We start from the raw sequence: 16,343 nt of genomic DNA, 5'->3' as shown, positions 1-16,343 counted from the left end.
CACATACATCAGAAAGTTGTTTTGAACAGAACATTTCAATTTGTACAAATATAATTTGACATCCCACAGCCACACGTTTCTTTTATCATTTTAAAAAAATGTAGACTTTTGTACTTGGTTCATGTTAAAAAATGATTTTGTACTCACCATATTAAAATAATGCTTTGTTCTTGTGCCTTTTGTAATATCCCATATAAAGATGTTACCATCATGCCCAGCAGACAACATAATTCTGGAATCAAAAGGATGTGTCTCCAAAACAAATACTTCATCTGCATGTCCCTTTTACAAAGGCAAAAAATGACATTAGGCAGCAGTTTTGCAGCATTAGATGTAAAAGATACTCAAATAGTAACATATGCTAGCCATTCAAAAGTGAATGCAAAAGCTGAAGTTTGTCATTTGGTAAGCCTTTCATCTAAACAAAAATCCAGAGTATGCGGCTGACCACACCGGTAACAGTCAGTTTAACAAAGAGTATTTTGAAAACCTTTGAACTTATTTTAACATTTAAAGAATTAAAACCAACTACACAAAATGCATTTTCTGGGTTTCTTCAGACGTTCCACCTACCACCAAGTTGTGAAGGAGTTGTCCAGTATGAGAATTCCACACTTTAAGGAGGTGATCATTCACGGCTGTGACTACGAGGCTATCATTTTGATTCCAAGCGATCATTGTTACCTTGGGCTTCATAAATTTCTCCTCCTCTGACTGGTCGCTAACAAAATGTTAAAGTGTTATATGTAATAACAGCAAAGGCATTTATTAAGCCCTTTCTATGCACTAGACACTGGGGGAGATACAAGCTCTTGAGAACAGAAAATAAGGTTCACAATCTGTACTGTCCCCATTTACAAATGGGGAAACCAAGGTCTAGAGTGGTAAAGTGACTTGGCCAGGGTCACATGGCAGATCAGTGGCAAAGCTAGGCCTTGAACCCTGAGTCTTCTGACTCCCATTCCCATGTCCATTACAGTAAACCATGCTCATATACCTCATCCTCTAGAGAAAATTCATAAAATCTCAGGTCAAAACAAAAATTAAATTGAAATCTGTCACCTGGGTGCAGACAGCTGCACAGCCACCTGCACAGAGGCTTTGCTATTACTTGTCGACTGAGATGAGGCACTGAGTCCTTTTTAAAAAAACATTACATAAGTCCCTTGGTGATCAGACAGGACAGAAGAAGTGGAGAGGATACTAACTGAAGTGAAGACTAGACTGCCATGCTCTCCTACCCTCTCGCTTCCTCTTCACTGTTTTTCTACCACTCTTTTCCACCTGTTATTCCCAAGTTAAAAAGAAACATGCTCTGAACTTACTCTGACAGTCTAGTAGCCATATCCAGTAAAATGCTCCTCCATTCGGGTTGCTCGAATCTCCAGATCCGGGCTGTTCCATCTCTGCTACCACTTAAGAATCTTAAAATAAGCGTTAAGAAAGAACACTCACATATCCACTGAATAGTCAGTTCACCTTAATTTTATTTTTCAACAAATTAAAGCAGCCCTTGTCAATTGGTTGCTTGCTCACATCAAGAAGAAAAATAATTCCTGTTTGTGTATTTTCTGCAGGGAAGGGTAACAGGTAATAGTTTAACTCGCTTGCAAAACTAAAGCTAGTCAAAAAAAATGTGCAGAATGGTTTTAAGAATTGGAATACTGATATTTTATTACTGATATGCCATCATGATACCCTTACAAGGCGCTAGCTTTTCATTTTGAGCATGGGAGTGAAAAGGGATCAAGGATTTACGGAGGCTGAGGACAGCGAGGAAATAAAGTCTTTGAAACCTAACGGGCCAGATGATGGCTATTTGGGGTTTTTTTTTCAGTTTTAAGTCTCAGATACTTTCAGAAATAAGCAAATGAGGGAGTTCAACTCAAAAAAGCTGTGAGGAGGCAGGCGATCACTCCCGTGGAGGGGAGTCTCATGGTCTCAACTTTAAAATACTATTTTCTTCATGGCTATTCTATAAGATTCTACCTATTTAGGTTTTAATGCAACCCAGCAATTAAGTTAGCTGGGACTTAAAGTGTAGAACAGATTACATTAATACAATAATTAGAGTTTCACATACCGATCACCGGTGTTGGAAAATTGGATGCTGTCAACTTTGTCCTATTATTTAAAAAAAAGAAACAACAACACTAAGTTTTAAATATTAGATTTTTAGTTTTCACTATACAGAGAAATTAAATTGCCGGAAGAAAGACTTCTAGCTAAGCCTCGAGGTCTTTACGCAAAATCTTGTTTTCGTTGTTCACTTAGGAAGATGAGTGGCTGTACAAGTTAGCTAAGGCCACCAGGAGACTTGCCCGTGCTCAGGTAGACATGAACTTTTTCAGTTTTTCCTTTAGACCCAGTAAATCAAAGTAGGCTAAGAATGATCAACATATGCGTATTTGCTTATAGATTTATCTGAATATGCCGTTATTTGTTCAACCATTTCATCCCGATATACATGCACTGGTACTATTCTTCCTCCTGCTTCTACTGTTTGTAAATAATTATTGTCTGACATCTTACACATTAGGTGGTAATGCATATTTTGATAAAATACAAAAATCTGAATTCTCCCCCTCTAGACTGTAAGCTCGTTATGGGCAAGGAACGTGCCTGCTAATTCTGTTGTATTGTAGTCTCCCAAACACTTAGTACAGTGCTCTGCACACAGTAAGTACTCAATAAATATGACTGACTGATTTTACAAAAATATCCATTAGAAGGCAAAAATTGTTACTGAACACCTATTTTAATAAAGTGAATTAAGGAAATGTCACAAGAAAGTTTTCATCCTATTGAATATCCTCAAATCATAAAGTAAAAAGCACACATATTGACAAATGTCCCGAAGCCAATCCTTTGAGTCTATACTACTGTGAATTATGTCAACATTTAGGTTTTTAAACATTTTAACATTACTTACTGTGTGACTTTCAAGTTCTGCTATTTTTTCAGGGGTCTCAAAGCCAAAAAAATACATCCTGATTACATGATCTGTACTTCCTGTTGCTAAAAACATGCCACCTGCAAATTTGAATAAGTAGTTGAAATAATGCACTGCAAAAACTGAATATATAAGTTACCACATTAAGGTTAAAAGAAACCCCAAACTTCGCTGTTTTAAAGTTACTTTCAAAATGTGTACTTTCCTGATAGTGTGGGCTCTCTGCTTCCACTTAAAATAATTGGGTCCAGAACAGAAATATTCAACAGTATCCATAAATACTTGCTTGCTCGCAATTCAGCTAATGCTTCAAAGCCCTTTACCAAGGCTTGTTTCTCCTACAACTCTAGCAGCATCCTCTATTTCAAGAGGAATTTCCTCGCCTGGACCAGAAAGTGTCCTTAACCTCCACTTTTGGAACGTGGTTGCCCTATGCTTGAATGGTAGCCCATTTCCCTAACTGGAAGAGCATTCTATCAGAGGCAAAGAGGATACAACATTCCACCCGTCCTCTTTCTTCATTCCCACCTCAAATCTAGTTTAAAGCAAGGGGAGGAAGAGAAAAATGAAGCAAAAGGACATAGCTATAGCAAAAGAGGTGTGCTAAGGCAAAGGTCTTGAGATACATTTTAGTCAAAATGTCAGTCTGTATGACAAAACAAAATTTGGAACAAAATCTTACCAGGCTAAAGACAGTCTCCAAGACCTAACCTATTAAGGCAACTGAGCTTACTGGTTAACAAAACCTGAATTTTTGAGAATAATGGAGCAGAGCCCAGGAGAGGGAATAAAACTACTAAAATATTCTTAAGAGTGGAGGAAAAACTTTAACTATACTGCTAGTTATATCTTTCACAACCATAAGATAAAACTGAAATTCTGCACTCTGTTTAAATTCACATTTTGTTGAGCCCTTGGTCTATTTCTCTAAACTCCCAACTGAGGGAAACCCAGGCTCACCCACCCTTTTCTAAAGACAGAAAAGGTAACATGCTTTATTCGAGTCTGCCATATCCTTCATCACCCCCGTTCAGATTCTTCTGAGTAGCTGTCAGCACGCAAGCACAAAAAAGTCAAGCACATTAGGTAGCTTCAATGAACTCTCTCCAAAAAAGCATAAATTATGTGCTGACAACATATTGCAGGCATTCAAGAACGGTTAATAACAAAGCCAGACACTGATTATCTTGAGACAAAACAACTACATGATCCAAAGTTAGCTTACCAACACTAAATGAAGAACAAAGCATTTGCACCCCAGGTCTAGGTTTTTCTGTGAACTTCAAAGGGCGATTGCTTTAAAAATCAAAAGAGAGATGATATATAAGATCACTAGCGTAAAGATATTGGTGAAGTTTACAAAATAAAAGGCCTACTCTGGATGTTGCCATCTATATGTCTATCCTAAATATTTCCAGGGTACCTCCAAAACATTCCAGGCTCAGTGATTTTTCAAAATAAAGATATCCAGTTTTGCCCACCACTATTTTTAGTCAGCAATCAAGTGCAATTTTAGAAGTGAAAGAAAGGGTTACAGTATGTTAAAAAAAAAATCTACATATATACAAGTTCCCCAAGAGATGGACCATTACTTATTATCATAAACACACTTATGGGTATTTTCCCTTGTTCTTGTCCTCACTGCAAGAACAGTCTTGTGCTCTAGTTTTCTCCCTTTCTCATCTTTTGGCTACAAAAGTTTTTCATGTTAGAGTCACACACACTCCCTTTGATCCTCTCCATATCACTTACTCTCGCTATTTCCACCCAGTATCAATTGCCTCCCCACTCAACCCTACAGATGACAGCAGTAACAACTGTCACTGTTGTCACTGTTGCAGGTACCAACCAGCAATCATCGGCCTGAGCCAGGAAAGCGGGCTTGTCGAAGAGGTGGCAGAAACTCCATCTACTGCCCAGGCAGAGAGGGGTGGGAAATGTGGGGCTACCACGCAGGTTTTGTCCAAAAGGAAGTAGCGGGCGTCTCTGAGCAATCTAGCCAGCCCGCAACGTTGCCGGGTGCGGTACGGCAAAAAGAGGGCAAGGAGATGGGGAGCAAGAGAAGCAAGCAGTATCAGAGAATCACATGCAGATTCTCTGGTTGTTCTGCCACCCCTAGTCTAACCCTGGTCACCGGGACACATCCATCTCCATCTCTCTCTCGCTTTTAAACTTGTTCCAACTTCTTGGTTACAATTTGTGGCTTCCCTATCCCCTCCATTAGACTGTAAACACGAGGGAAGGGATGAGCATTCGTCTTCTGATTTTGTTATATCCCCAAGCATGCAGGGGACTGTTTTATATGCAGTGCTCATACAGTGCACAAAGATGACGACGGTGGGGTAATGCTCTAGCCAGGATAGTGTCTTTTTTTTTTTTTTAATGGTATTTGCTAAGCCCCTACTATGTGCCAGGCACTGTTCTAAGCACTGGGGTAGATACAGAGTAATCAGGTTGGAAACAGTCCAGGTCCCGCATGGGGCTCACAGTCTTAAGCCCCATTTTACAGATGAGGTAACTGAGGCCAGAAAAGTGAAGTGACTTGCCCAAAGGCACACAGCAGACAGTGGCAGAGCAGAGATTAGAACCCAGGTCCCCTAACTCCCAGGCTTGTGCTCTATCCATTAAGCCACACGTCAGATCATAAATTACGCTGTACTTTGGAACAGGAAAAAATGATTTGCTGAAATGCCTACTACCTTAACACACTGTTTTCAAATTTGGTTAAAATGCCAGCATATTTTATGGGACTAATAGAGGATTTTAAAAAGGAATTTTTTTAAACCCTCATCAGTAATATTATTAATATTATGCCTCTCAAAGCAACCATTTCTCCTAAGTCAGTTTAGCTACAGACAGATCAATTGTACTGGCTAAGGAGGATCTGCCTGCTTCTTCCAGGCAGTGACCATGTTTCCTTTTTCTATTGTACATTCTCAAGCATTTGGTACCATGAGTACTCTTCACCCAGTAGACTGTTCAAACCCAGATAAAGTAAAGCCTTCAGGTTTTTAGATGAGTTTTTGAAAGCACAAAAGTAAGAGCATTTACTTAAACTTTCAAGTTTTACTGTTGGGTGAAAAAAAATCTAACACTCATTAAAGGTTCCTTAAGGTCAGGGATTAGGTCATTCTATTTTATGTTTCCCAAATTACCTACTACAATGCTCTGCCATGAGAGGCACTCAAATACAACTGGCATTTATATTTCCAGGTTATAGACGAAAAACTGGCCCCAGGCTACAGCAAAGCAAACTAAATTAGCCACATACCTGAATTTCATGGAATCCAAATCCCACTGCCAAAAGCAAACTGTTCCGTCTGCCCCCGTGGACACCATGTATCTTTCCGAACCTTTGGCCAATGGGCTAAACTAAGAGTTAAAAGATACAAAAGAAAGAGGAGGCATTATATTAACTGGGGGGGTGGGAGGGGAAGAGTTTTGTAGAGATTAAGTTCAAGGCTGACCTCGACTGGAATTCCAGACAACCAAAAATGAACTTATTAAAAAAAAAGTAAAGCACAATGGAAACTCTATGGAAGTATAACAGTGAAACACCAGATGGGCTAAAACTTGAGTGGAAAAGTCAGCTGCCCGAGGAGATGGAGAGGATGAATAGAAAAGACTGACTCGGTGTTTTAAAACTGTGTATATTGCAGGGAATCAAGAAAGGAGCCGCTCTCTCTGGGAAACTCTGAGAGACTCATGAGACAAGGAGGCAAAATAAAGCAGTGCTACGCATTGCAAGCACAAACACACACAGCACAATATAGTGTTGCTGATTCTTCAGATTCCACACTGGCCTTTTCAATCACACATCTGTGACACTCACTAACGGGTGTGACAGTCAGAATCTTATGTAGATGCATTCACATACATAAACATATGTAAATCACATATTAAAAAGGAATATCTGGTTCCTATTTTCTGACACCGGGGGGAATCAAATGGGACCCAGGAGTTCCTGCCTGCCTCTGTAGCCCCCGCCCCCTCTGTACTGGAAAGGGGCTATATTTAACCTGACACCAGTTCCAAGACGGGTCCCACTTCCAACACATTGACCCTCAGAAATAGGACTCTGGCACCCACTGCTGCAATCCTTGGAGTTGAAGGCAAGCTAAAAATAGTCCCCTGCAACTAGGCTGAGGGGGCAGAGGAAACTCCTAACTCCCATTTCAGCATCTTGCCCTATTACCAAGGGTGATACTAACAAAGTTTGTTGAGATCTAAACTTTTAGGTGGCTTAAAAATACTTCCCAAACTCTTTTATTTCTTCCATTATGTTCCAAGTAAAAATTCTAAATTTGTCCATCAGATTCCATAAGAGCAGAAAGAATAAAATAACTTTTGAGAGCATTGACCATTTCACTACTAGTTACAACATGCAACCATACCAGTTATCAAAGGCTAACTAATGTAATGATAATGCAACTGCATCAAAGTTATTTTCCATCGTAAAAGTACCGTCAACTGCTCCTAAAATCCGCTATGTAAGGTGCAGGGTTCAGAAGTGAAATTGGGATATTCCTACAGTCCCCTCCAACAGCCTGGACAAATAACATGAATCCCCAACATTCCTTGGCCACGGGAAGAGGCACCCAAGGATTTAAGTAGTGTCTGTGGTGGCCGGTTCCCCTTGTGCAATGAAATGTACTGTGCTTTGTTTAACAATAGGCAAGTCCAAATAATTGTTATTCTTATCTGGGTTAACAGAAACAACTCAGAGGTAATGCAAGGAGCTGTGGGCTTTGGTAAATGAAAGGGAAAGGAGATACACTGAGAAAGAAGGGAAGTGGAGATCTATTGTGCTGTGAACTTGGCAGAGGGAAAGATATTCAAGTTCTTAGTACAGTGCTCTGCAGACAGTAAGTGCTCAATAAATACGATTAAATAAATATTCTTTAGGAGTCAGTCATCCTTTCATTATTCCCACTCTAGATTTTCACCATTAAAGTTCTGGCTGCTTGTGCTGTCTTCCAAAAGATGATGTGAGCAGCTTCATGTACATATCACATAATAATAATAATAATAATAATAATAATAATGATAATAATGGTATTTGTTAAGCACTTTGTTCTAGTCACTGTTCTAAGTGCTGGGGTGGATACAAGCCAATAGGGTTGGACACGGTCCTTGTCCCAGGTGGGGCTCACAGTCTCAATCCCCATTTTAAAAGATGAGGTAAAAGGCAGAGAAGTTAAGTGACTTGCCCAAGATCACACAGCAGACAAGTGGGAGAGCTGGGATTAGAACCCATGACCTTCTAACTTCCAAGCCCGTGCTCTATCCACTATGCCACGCTGCTTCTCTAAAAGATAGGAGAGTCTCACTTCTTTCTTGCTTGCTGCCTCAGCTCACCCTTTGTAAGCTTGAAGCAAACTATGAATAACTCTCAACTGCAAGCTCCCTGTAGGCAGGGAATGTCTTCCAACTGTTATACTGTACTTTCCCAAGTGCTTAATACAGTGCTTTGCACACAGTAAATGCTCAATAAATACGACTGACTGAACTCAGCAATTAAGAATGCTAAAAACTACTTAACGATTAATTGAAAAAAGGATGCAGCGGAAAATGTCTACTGGTATTTAAATGAATGCTAGTAAGCATTTGTTTAAATTCTACCATCTCAATATTTTTCTCCCATGCTTTTACAATTACTTTCATTATAATTTTATCATTAGATTCCTGTCACAGTTAACAGAACTCAAATTTTCTTGGAGTCCTTTTAAGTTACAACCTTCGGTGTGGGAAAACTGGAGAATGCAGCTGAAATATTTTCAAAGTCTTCCCTTTTTATGGTATTTGTTAAACGCTGTGTGCCAGGCATCATCATCATCATCAATTGTATTTATTGAGAGCTTACTGTGTGCAGAGCACTGTACTAAGCGCTTGGGAAGTACAAATTGGCAACATATAGAGACAGTCCCTACCCAACAGTGGGCTCACAGTCTAAAAGGGGGAGACAAAACCAAACATACTAACAAAATAAAATTAATAGAATAGATATGTACAAGTAAAATAAATAGAGTAATAAATATGTACAAACATATATACATATATACAGGTGCTGTGGGGAAGGGAAGGAGGTAAGATGGGAGGATGGAGAGGGGGACAAGGGGGAGAGGAAGGAAGGGGCATCGTACTAAGCACTGGGGCAGATACACGCTAATGAGGTTAGATGCAATCCCTGTCTCACAGTCTAAATCCCTATTTTACAGATGAAGCAACTGAGGCCCAGAGAAGTGAAGTGACTTGCCCAAGGTCACAGAGCAGGCAGCAGACAAGTGGCGGAGCCGGGATCAGAACCTAGGTCCTTCGTACTCCTAGGCCCATGTTCTATCCACTATGCCATGCCGCTTCCTGCTACATTACGCCAATACCGGCCTCCATCCTTGAAAAATGGAGAAGCTGGAAGTGCTGCAGGCCTCTAGACATTCTTGGTGAGGGAGAGCAAAGGGTCCCTTGAATTGGCACCCTCCGATTTCCTGAGCAACAGAAAAAGGTGGGTTCAGGCCCAGCTTCTATCCTGGGCTGCTCCTTTCTCCCTCCCCACCTCCCCTGCCCCAGGACAACTTCTGACATGTGTGGCTCTGAGAATATAAGAACCTTATCCTCTGCCATTTCCTCTACTTGTAATTTATTTTAATGTCTGTCTCCCAGCCTAGACCATAAACTCCTTGAAGGCTGGGACCGTGTTTACCAAATCTATTGTACTTATACCTTTCAAGAGCTTAGGCACAGTAATTGCTCAACACCACTGAACAACTGACAGCTTGACAGGTTGCTTCTTGCAGGTCTCCAACCTCCAGAGAAGGCTTGTGAGCTCTTTTTTGAGGGGCAGAGGAAACTGACTGAAGAAGATGAGGAATGTGCAAGCCCACCCACTGTACCTGTAAAGATGTAATTGACCCAGTGTGTCCCTGGAGCACAGCAACGGGCGCGCAAGTTCTCAAGCACCATACTCGGATTATTTTATCACAACTTCCTGCAGCAATCATAGTGTTTTCAAAGTTCACTGCCATGTCAGAAATTTCTGCTGAGTGGCCTCTTAATGTGGACAGTAGTCGGCCGTTGTAGGTACACCAAATCTTCACCAAGCAATCATCCGAGCCCTTTTAATTAAAATAAAAATAATAATAAAATAATAAATTTACACCTTTTCATAGCAAGGTATGTTGGGGTATTCCCCCCCTCAAGAATTTTAAAAGTCCTTTGGTAAGTTAAACATATATTTTTTTCCAGTATATCTACAATTGATGTGTTTACATGAGTAGCAATTTTACAAGTTCAAGGTTGTTCACTTTTCATATACATACTGCAGATGTCCAGAGAGCCCACAGCATTTAAGAACATTAGCACTTCACATTTCTAGGTGTCTAAAGCAGGGAGCATGGGCTTCATTTTCATAATGGGGAAACCGAGATTCTGAATGGTTTTCAGTTCCTTCCCATCATTACACAGTGAATCAGTGGTAACAAATGGGATCAGTATCAATATCTCAATGTTCTAGAACTAGACAACATTTCTCCTATTTATAGTACTAGCAGCCAGTTCAGTATAGTTCCAACCTGTTATCTTATTTCAGTAACAGCCTGCCCCACTCTCCAAAAAAAGACACCAAGTTACGTCATTACACCCACCCTAGCGTCCCTCTACCCCCAATATGTTGACAGGACAGGAGACTGAATTCAAACCCTTATACCACAGTTAAAAACAAAATCTCTTATTTTCTTCTGTTCAGTAAACCTTCTTAAAGAGTACGGTATTAGTTTTAAGATATTTACTCACAGTAAATATTCTGTGCCCTGTCCTGTCAAACGCAACACAGTACACAGCAGAAAGATGGCCAAGAATCCTCCTGTGCATTTTTATGTGTTGATACATACTTCCTGGAAATGCAGTGCTAAAAGATGCATATCCTGTCAGTTGTTTCCCACGATTTATCTCCACTAGAGGAAAAAAAAGGGAGAGATTAAATTAGGATTAAATTAAACTACGGAAACACAACAAACTCAAGAGCTGGAACAGCTTAACCTCATTCCAAACTATTTTTAAATGAAGTGCTAGGCACCCTTTCAAATTTTTCAGTTTTATTAATGTCACCAATATACTGTCCTTCCTCTTCCCTTGCATAATTCCTTTTTACAACTAAGGCACTGGGCAAAAAATGCAAACAGTTCACACAAGGGACTCACATCTAAATTCAGTATGGGAAGAAATGTACCCAGCGGTTTAGAGGATTTAAAAAAGAAAAAAAGAAATCAGTTTACCAAGGCTTGGAGGACAACCGTAATTCACGGGCATTTCCGGAGGTCTTCCTCTATGAAGAGCAGCAAAGGCAGAGCCTTTCCAAACAGTATTCCTGCAATCTTTAAAATGAATTAAGAATCTGTTTGAGGCCAATTAATAATGACAAACTATGGCTGCTTTATATCTCAGCAAATAAATGTACCATTTTTCACATATGTCGTTTACATCACTTTCCAACTATGAACCCCACTAAACAAAAGGTTAAAATATTTCCCACAGGTACCTTTTGCTGTTCGAAGCAGAGACTGTCTCCCTGCACCAAGTAAGGAGGTGACTTTCAAAATGCTGGGTGGAATTTCTTTATCCAGCATAGGCCCAATACGTTGGCAAATTTGCAACAAGTGATCTGGAGCCACATGTTTATTAGACAAGACCTGTACAAAAACAAAGGTTTACATAAATGTTTGAGGGAATAGTGTAAGGTCAGGTCACAAATTTATTCATGCTAAGCATTATTAAAGTTCCTCAAAAGTTTAAGGAAACAATAGGTTCTTAAATAGTATATATGCATTACTATTTTTTAGAGTGAATTACTAAAAGATGGATAGGAAAGGGTACATAAGCCTTGCCACACGGACGTAGACCTAAAAATTAAACATTCAGGCTGTAATCTTTCTAAAAATCAACCCAATAGCTTTTACATAACGTACACAGTTAATCTTCACAGGAGGTGTTATTATTTCCAAAATAGGTTTCCTGTAGAAATCTGTTTTTGCCTTATTTTTATACAGGGTGTTGGGCATGACGTTTGCAAATGTAACACTTAGTTGTCTTCAGAGTGAAAAGATGCAAGTGCAAACCACAGTCTCCCATCTTAAAAATCTTAATGTCACCATCACGCTGATTGACAGGGCATTTCAACTGTACCACTTATGCATCCTGGTCCCTCTGAACCGTTCCCCTACATCACTGTCACCTTAGGTAACCTCAAGAAAGTCCTTGAAGTCCATCAGGAGTTATACCTAAGTAACTACACAACACAACAACGCTGCCTAATCACCACAAGTCTAATCTGACATTATTGAAGATGAACTGCAGGAGGTTTGGGTGGGGGGGTGTTAATGGGGCAAGGAGAAGGGCAGGACGAGAACCCCTGGATAAAAAAAATCAAAAAAAAAAAGCTAGGAACACCACATGCAAACTACAAAACAAATCCATCCAGATTCTCCTCTCCCCAACCCACAAATTCCAGTACAATTCATCTCTTGAAAATATACCACAACTCTCAACTAAAGACATTTCCCGGGAAAAACAGTATTTTGCTTCACAAAGGAAAACTGAGTTCAAGATGCTCTGGCATCTGCTGTAATGCACTGTAAACCCGCCACCAACTATGTGGTGTCTTAAAAATAGTTTTTCTGGAATTTTAATATTTCTTCACCACAAAGTATTTTTTTCCAGTAAACAACATTACTCAAAATTTTATAAGTTGAATTATCTTAACCTTGTAAAGAGTTAACAAAGATTGCCACTACAGGATTAGACTGCATTTCTGTCTTCAACAGTGCACCCAAAAGATGCTCGAAAGTACAGTGTGACTCATAGCTTCCTCCCGTGGCATCTATCTTCATGGTTATGCATGTATCACAAACCATGCTAAAGATTTCCACTTGGTAACTCATTATAAGCTTCTCATTCACAAGTTTATCCAACTTTCCCTCAAACTATTGATAGTTTTTACATGCATATCTTTGTATTCAAGAATTCCATATATTTACCATCCACTGAGTGATGTTTGGACCCAACACCTTCAAGGCTCAATGGTTGACCCCTTATCCTCTTGTTGGGAGTCTGTGAACAATCTCATATTCACCCTTCATGATTCGGTAATTGTTCAATCAGGCCCCATTCTTAGCCTTTATTTTCCCAGACTGAAGAGTCAAGAGGATGTTACTCAATCTCCCCGATTATTTTGGTCACCACCCTTTCCCAGCTATGTTCTTCCTAAGAAGCAGTGAACAGATAGAACAGTGCTTTGCACATAGTAAGCTCTTAATAAATGCCATTATTATTATTATTATTCCAGGTGTGGGCATGTTTCCTTTTCACTTAGTGGCAAAACCATAACTTTTTTTTTTGGTCTGGTGAGACCCAAAATTTTCTTGGTGTTTTTGCCTGACGGTTTGAGGGAACTGTTGCCTAAAACTACAAGATCTTTCCTGAGCCACGACTGAGGGTGGGGTGAAAAAAAAATCAGATGTCAAGGGTCACAGATCCAGGTGCGTAGATGATGTAGAAGGGAGAGGAAGCCGGTGAAAAGAGGGCTTAGAAGAGGAGATGTAACCTCAATAAGGCTCAATAATCTCGTAAAGGACATGTAGCCTCAAAAAGGCTTTGAAGGTGGAGCGATTGGTGATCTGGTATATATGAAGGGGGAGAGAGTACCAAGCCGGAGGGAAGACGTGGAAAAAGAGAGTCAGCAGCAAAAGAGATGAGATCAGGGTACAGTGAGCAAGGTGGTACTAGAAGAGCAAAGTATGCAGGTTGGCTACATTTCTGCCTACTCTGCTTTGCAGATTTTCCAACTGTTTTTTTCCCCATCTGCCTGAACCGGAGAAGTTTAGTGTCACTTCCAAGGTTGGAGCTTTCATTAGGCCAGTTCTCCTCCACATCACTAATGAAAAAGATGTAAAAGTGATCTCAGCATCAATTCAGAAGGTTGCCACTATTTACACATCTCCATCCCAAGACAGGCAGTTAACCCTACCTTTTCCACCTACTACCTGGACAGTTTGGGTCCACAATAGAATAAAAACAATAATAACTATTATTACTATTATTGTCATTATCCTCTTATGGGACTAAACACTTGGGAGAGTGAATTATCGTTAATATTATCCGTGGTATTTTACTCTCCCAACTGCTTAGTAGTACAGTGCTCTGAAACAGGCAAAGTTCATTAAATGCAACTGATGGACTGACTGTTAAAGCCCTATGTGCCAATCTCAATACTAAGAGTTTGAGTAGATACAAGATAGTCATGTCAGACCCAATCCCTGTCCCACATGAGGCTCACAGTTCGACGGGGAGGGAGAACAGGTATTTAAATCCCCATTTTACAAATGAGGAAGGAGGCACCAAGACGTTACGCTACTTGTCTGAGATCACAAAATAGGCAACTAGTAGAGATGGGATTACAACTCCAACTCCCAGGCCCATGGTCTTTCCCCAAGATGACACTGCTTCTGTTCCCTTCAGTTCTTTGACTATCCTGTTGGAGAGGTCTTTGGAGTGGAATTGTAATCAAAAGAAGTTTGAAAACTTTAATTTGTTTAATGATCTGATTCCCCTCTCAAATTATAATTATTATAATAATAGCTACATGCTGACTATGTGCCAAAAACTGTATTAAGTGCTATGACAGATTAATATTGGATGGAGTTTGGTCCTATCACACACCAAGGTATTGAAACTTCAATTTGCAGATTAGGAAAGCATCAAGAAGCAGCACTGGCCTAGTGGAAAGAACACATGCCTGGGAGTCAGAGGACCTGTGTTCTAATTCCTACTCTGGCACTTGTCTGTTGTGTGACAACTTCTCTGTGCCTCAGTTACCTCTTCTGTAAATGGAATTAAGCCTGTGAGCCCCATGTGGGAAAGGGACTGTGTCCAAACTGAATGGCTTTTATCTACCCCACTATTTAATACGGCCTGACACACAGAAGCCCTTAACAAATACCGTTAAAAAAAATAAAAAAAACCCATAAAAATGGAAACTGAAGCACAGAGAAGTTAAGAGACTTGCTCAAGGCCACACAGAAGGCAAGTGGCAGAGCCTGGATTAGAACCCAGGTCCTTTGACTTCCAAGCCTATGCTGTTTTTTCCAGGCCACGATGCTTTTTGACCATTCAAAGAATTACAGATCTTCATTAATTAGGATAGCACTTCTCCATACAGAAAATATAGTGTGTTTCAAGGATCCTTAACCTCACTATCTGCTTAACCAGTCTCCTTTCTTCAGAACTCTGATAGCTGCCACCCAGTTTTTTTGATTTGTTTACATTCAGTTTATTAACTGGGACGAAACTTATGAAGGCGTCAATCTGATCCCCCACTTTGCTTGAACTCCCCTCTACAAAAACAATTTGGATGTGGAATCCCACTAATTTTCCTTGGAAATTAAAAAAAGAAACACACTAAAACATTCACTGGGATTCTTTCATAATCTCTGTGGAAATCATTTTCATATGTATGTGTTACTTTACATCATTACCATCAAGTAATGGTAAATCACTAATTTCCCAGCTGGCTTTCTGCTTTTGAGAGAATCTTTTCATTTTTATTATAAGCTTTGATATCTGCAAGATGCTATTCCAATTTTGTTAGCCTCTTACTTTGCCACTTAGATGATCAAACAAAGCTTACAAGGCAGTTTTGAGGCAACTCATTTTACTTTTTTTTTTTATCAAGTCCCAAGGCTCTTCTGTTCTTAAAAAGGTTTCTAGATTACAAACTTTTCACCAGCCCACCCTATATTTTATTAAAAAAAAACTTTGTTTCTCAGAATAGATTAAGAGCTTCTTGTGGGAAGGGGTCATATCTATCACCTATACTGTATTGTTCCCCCCTACACACTTAAAACAGAGTTCTGCACACTGAAGTGCTCGATAAATACCACTGACTGATTGATTGATAACCTCTTAGTCAATCTAATTTCTTCAGGATTTAGGCCAAAGGGAAACAGCTATTTCCAGCTGAGAACCTTACACGACTACCCTAGTAATATACAAATCCACCTTATCACAAAGAGCAAAAGATACAATTTGCCGTAACTTTTGCAATGGACGAGGGGTAATTTATATATGCTTAAGGAATTATTTTCTCAACATAAGAGGGAGCCTTCAACCAAAATATCAAAAATATTCACAGCAAAACACTTCTCCTTTTCTAAATTAAATATATGAGGGAAAAGTGCCAGGTTAGAAATAGATATAAAGCTCCTGTCTACCAGTAGTATGTGGGCAAGTTCTAAAAATCAACTTTCAGGTCTTCTGCTGCATCCTGGAACAATGGTGCATAAATAGACTAAAAAAGAACATTCACTCATTCATTCAATCGTATTTACTGAGCGCTTACTGT

General features: G+C 39.7%; 1 protein-coding gene across 1 annotated transcript in view; it reads right to left on the bottom strand.

Annotated features, from left to right (window-relative positions):
- Window positions 1–16,343, bottom strand: part of BRWD1 (bromodomain and WD repeat domain containing 1) — an 85,418-nt gene that overhangs the window by 53,362 nt on the left and 15,713 nt on the right. The window contains exons 5-15 of the mRNA XM_038760134.1: window positions 11,487–11,637; window positions 11,224–11,322; window positions 10,742–10,902; window positions 9,844–10,065; window positions 6,225–6,325; window positions 4,179–4,249; window positions 2,933–3,033; window positions 2,084–2,124; window positions 1,326–1,424; window positions 574–721; window positions 148–282 (exon numbers count right to left, since the gene is read on the bottom strand). Of these exons, the coding sequence (XP_038616062.1) occupies window positions 148–282; window positions 574–721; window positions 1,326–1,424; window positions 2,084–2,124; window positions 2,933–3,033; window positions 4,179–4,249; window positions 6,225–6,325; window positions 9,844–10,065; window positions 10,742–10,902; window positions 11,224–11,322; window positions 11,487–11,637 (1,329 nt within the window). The remainder of the gene's footprint in view (window positions 1–147; window positions 283–573; window positions 722–1,325; window positions 1,425–2,083; window positions 2,125–2,932; window positions 3,034–4,178; window positions 4,250–6,224; window positions 6,326–9,843; window positions 10,066–10,741; window positions 10,903–11,223; window positions 11,323–11,486; window positions 11,638–16,343) is intronic.

The sequence above is a fragment of the Tachyglossus aculeatus genome, chromosome 18 (genome assembly GCF_015852505.1).
Source record: "Tachyglossus aculeatus isolate mTacAcu1 chromosome 18, mTacAcu1.pri, whole genome shotgun sequence".
Classification (NCBI taxonomy): Eukaryota; Metazoa; Chordata; class Mammalia; order Monotremata; family Tachyglossidae; genus Tachyglossus; species Tachyglossus aculeatus.
The sequence above is the reverse complement of the archived record's forward strand: the minus strand, read 5'-3'. Positions and strand labels throughout refer to the sequence as shown.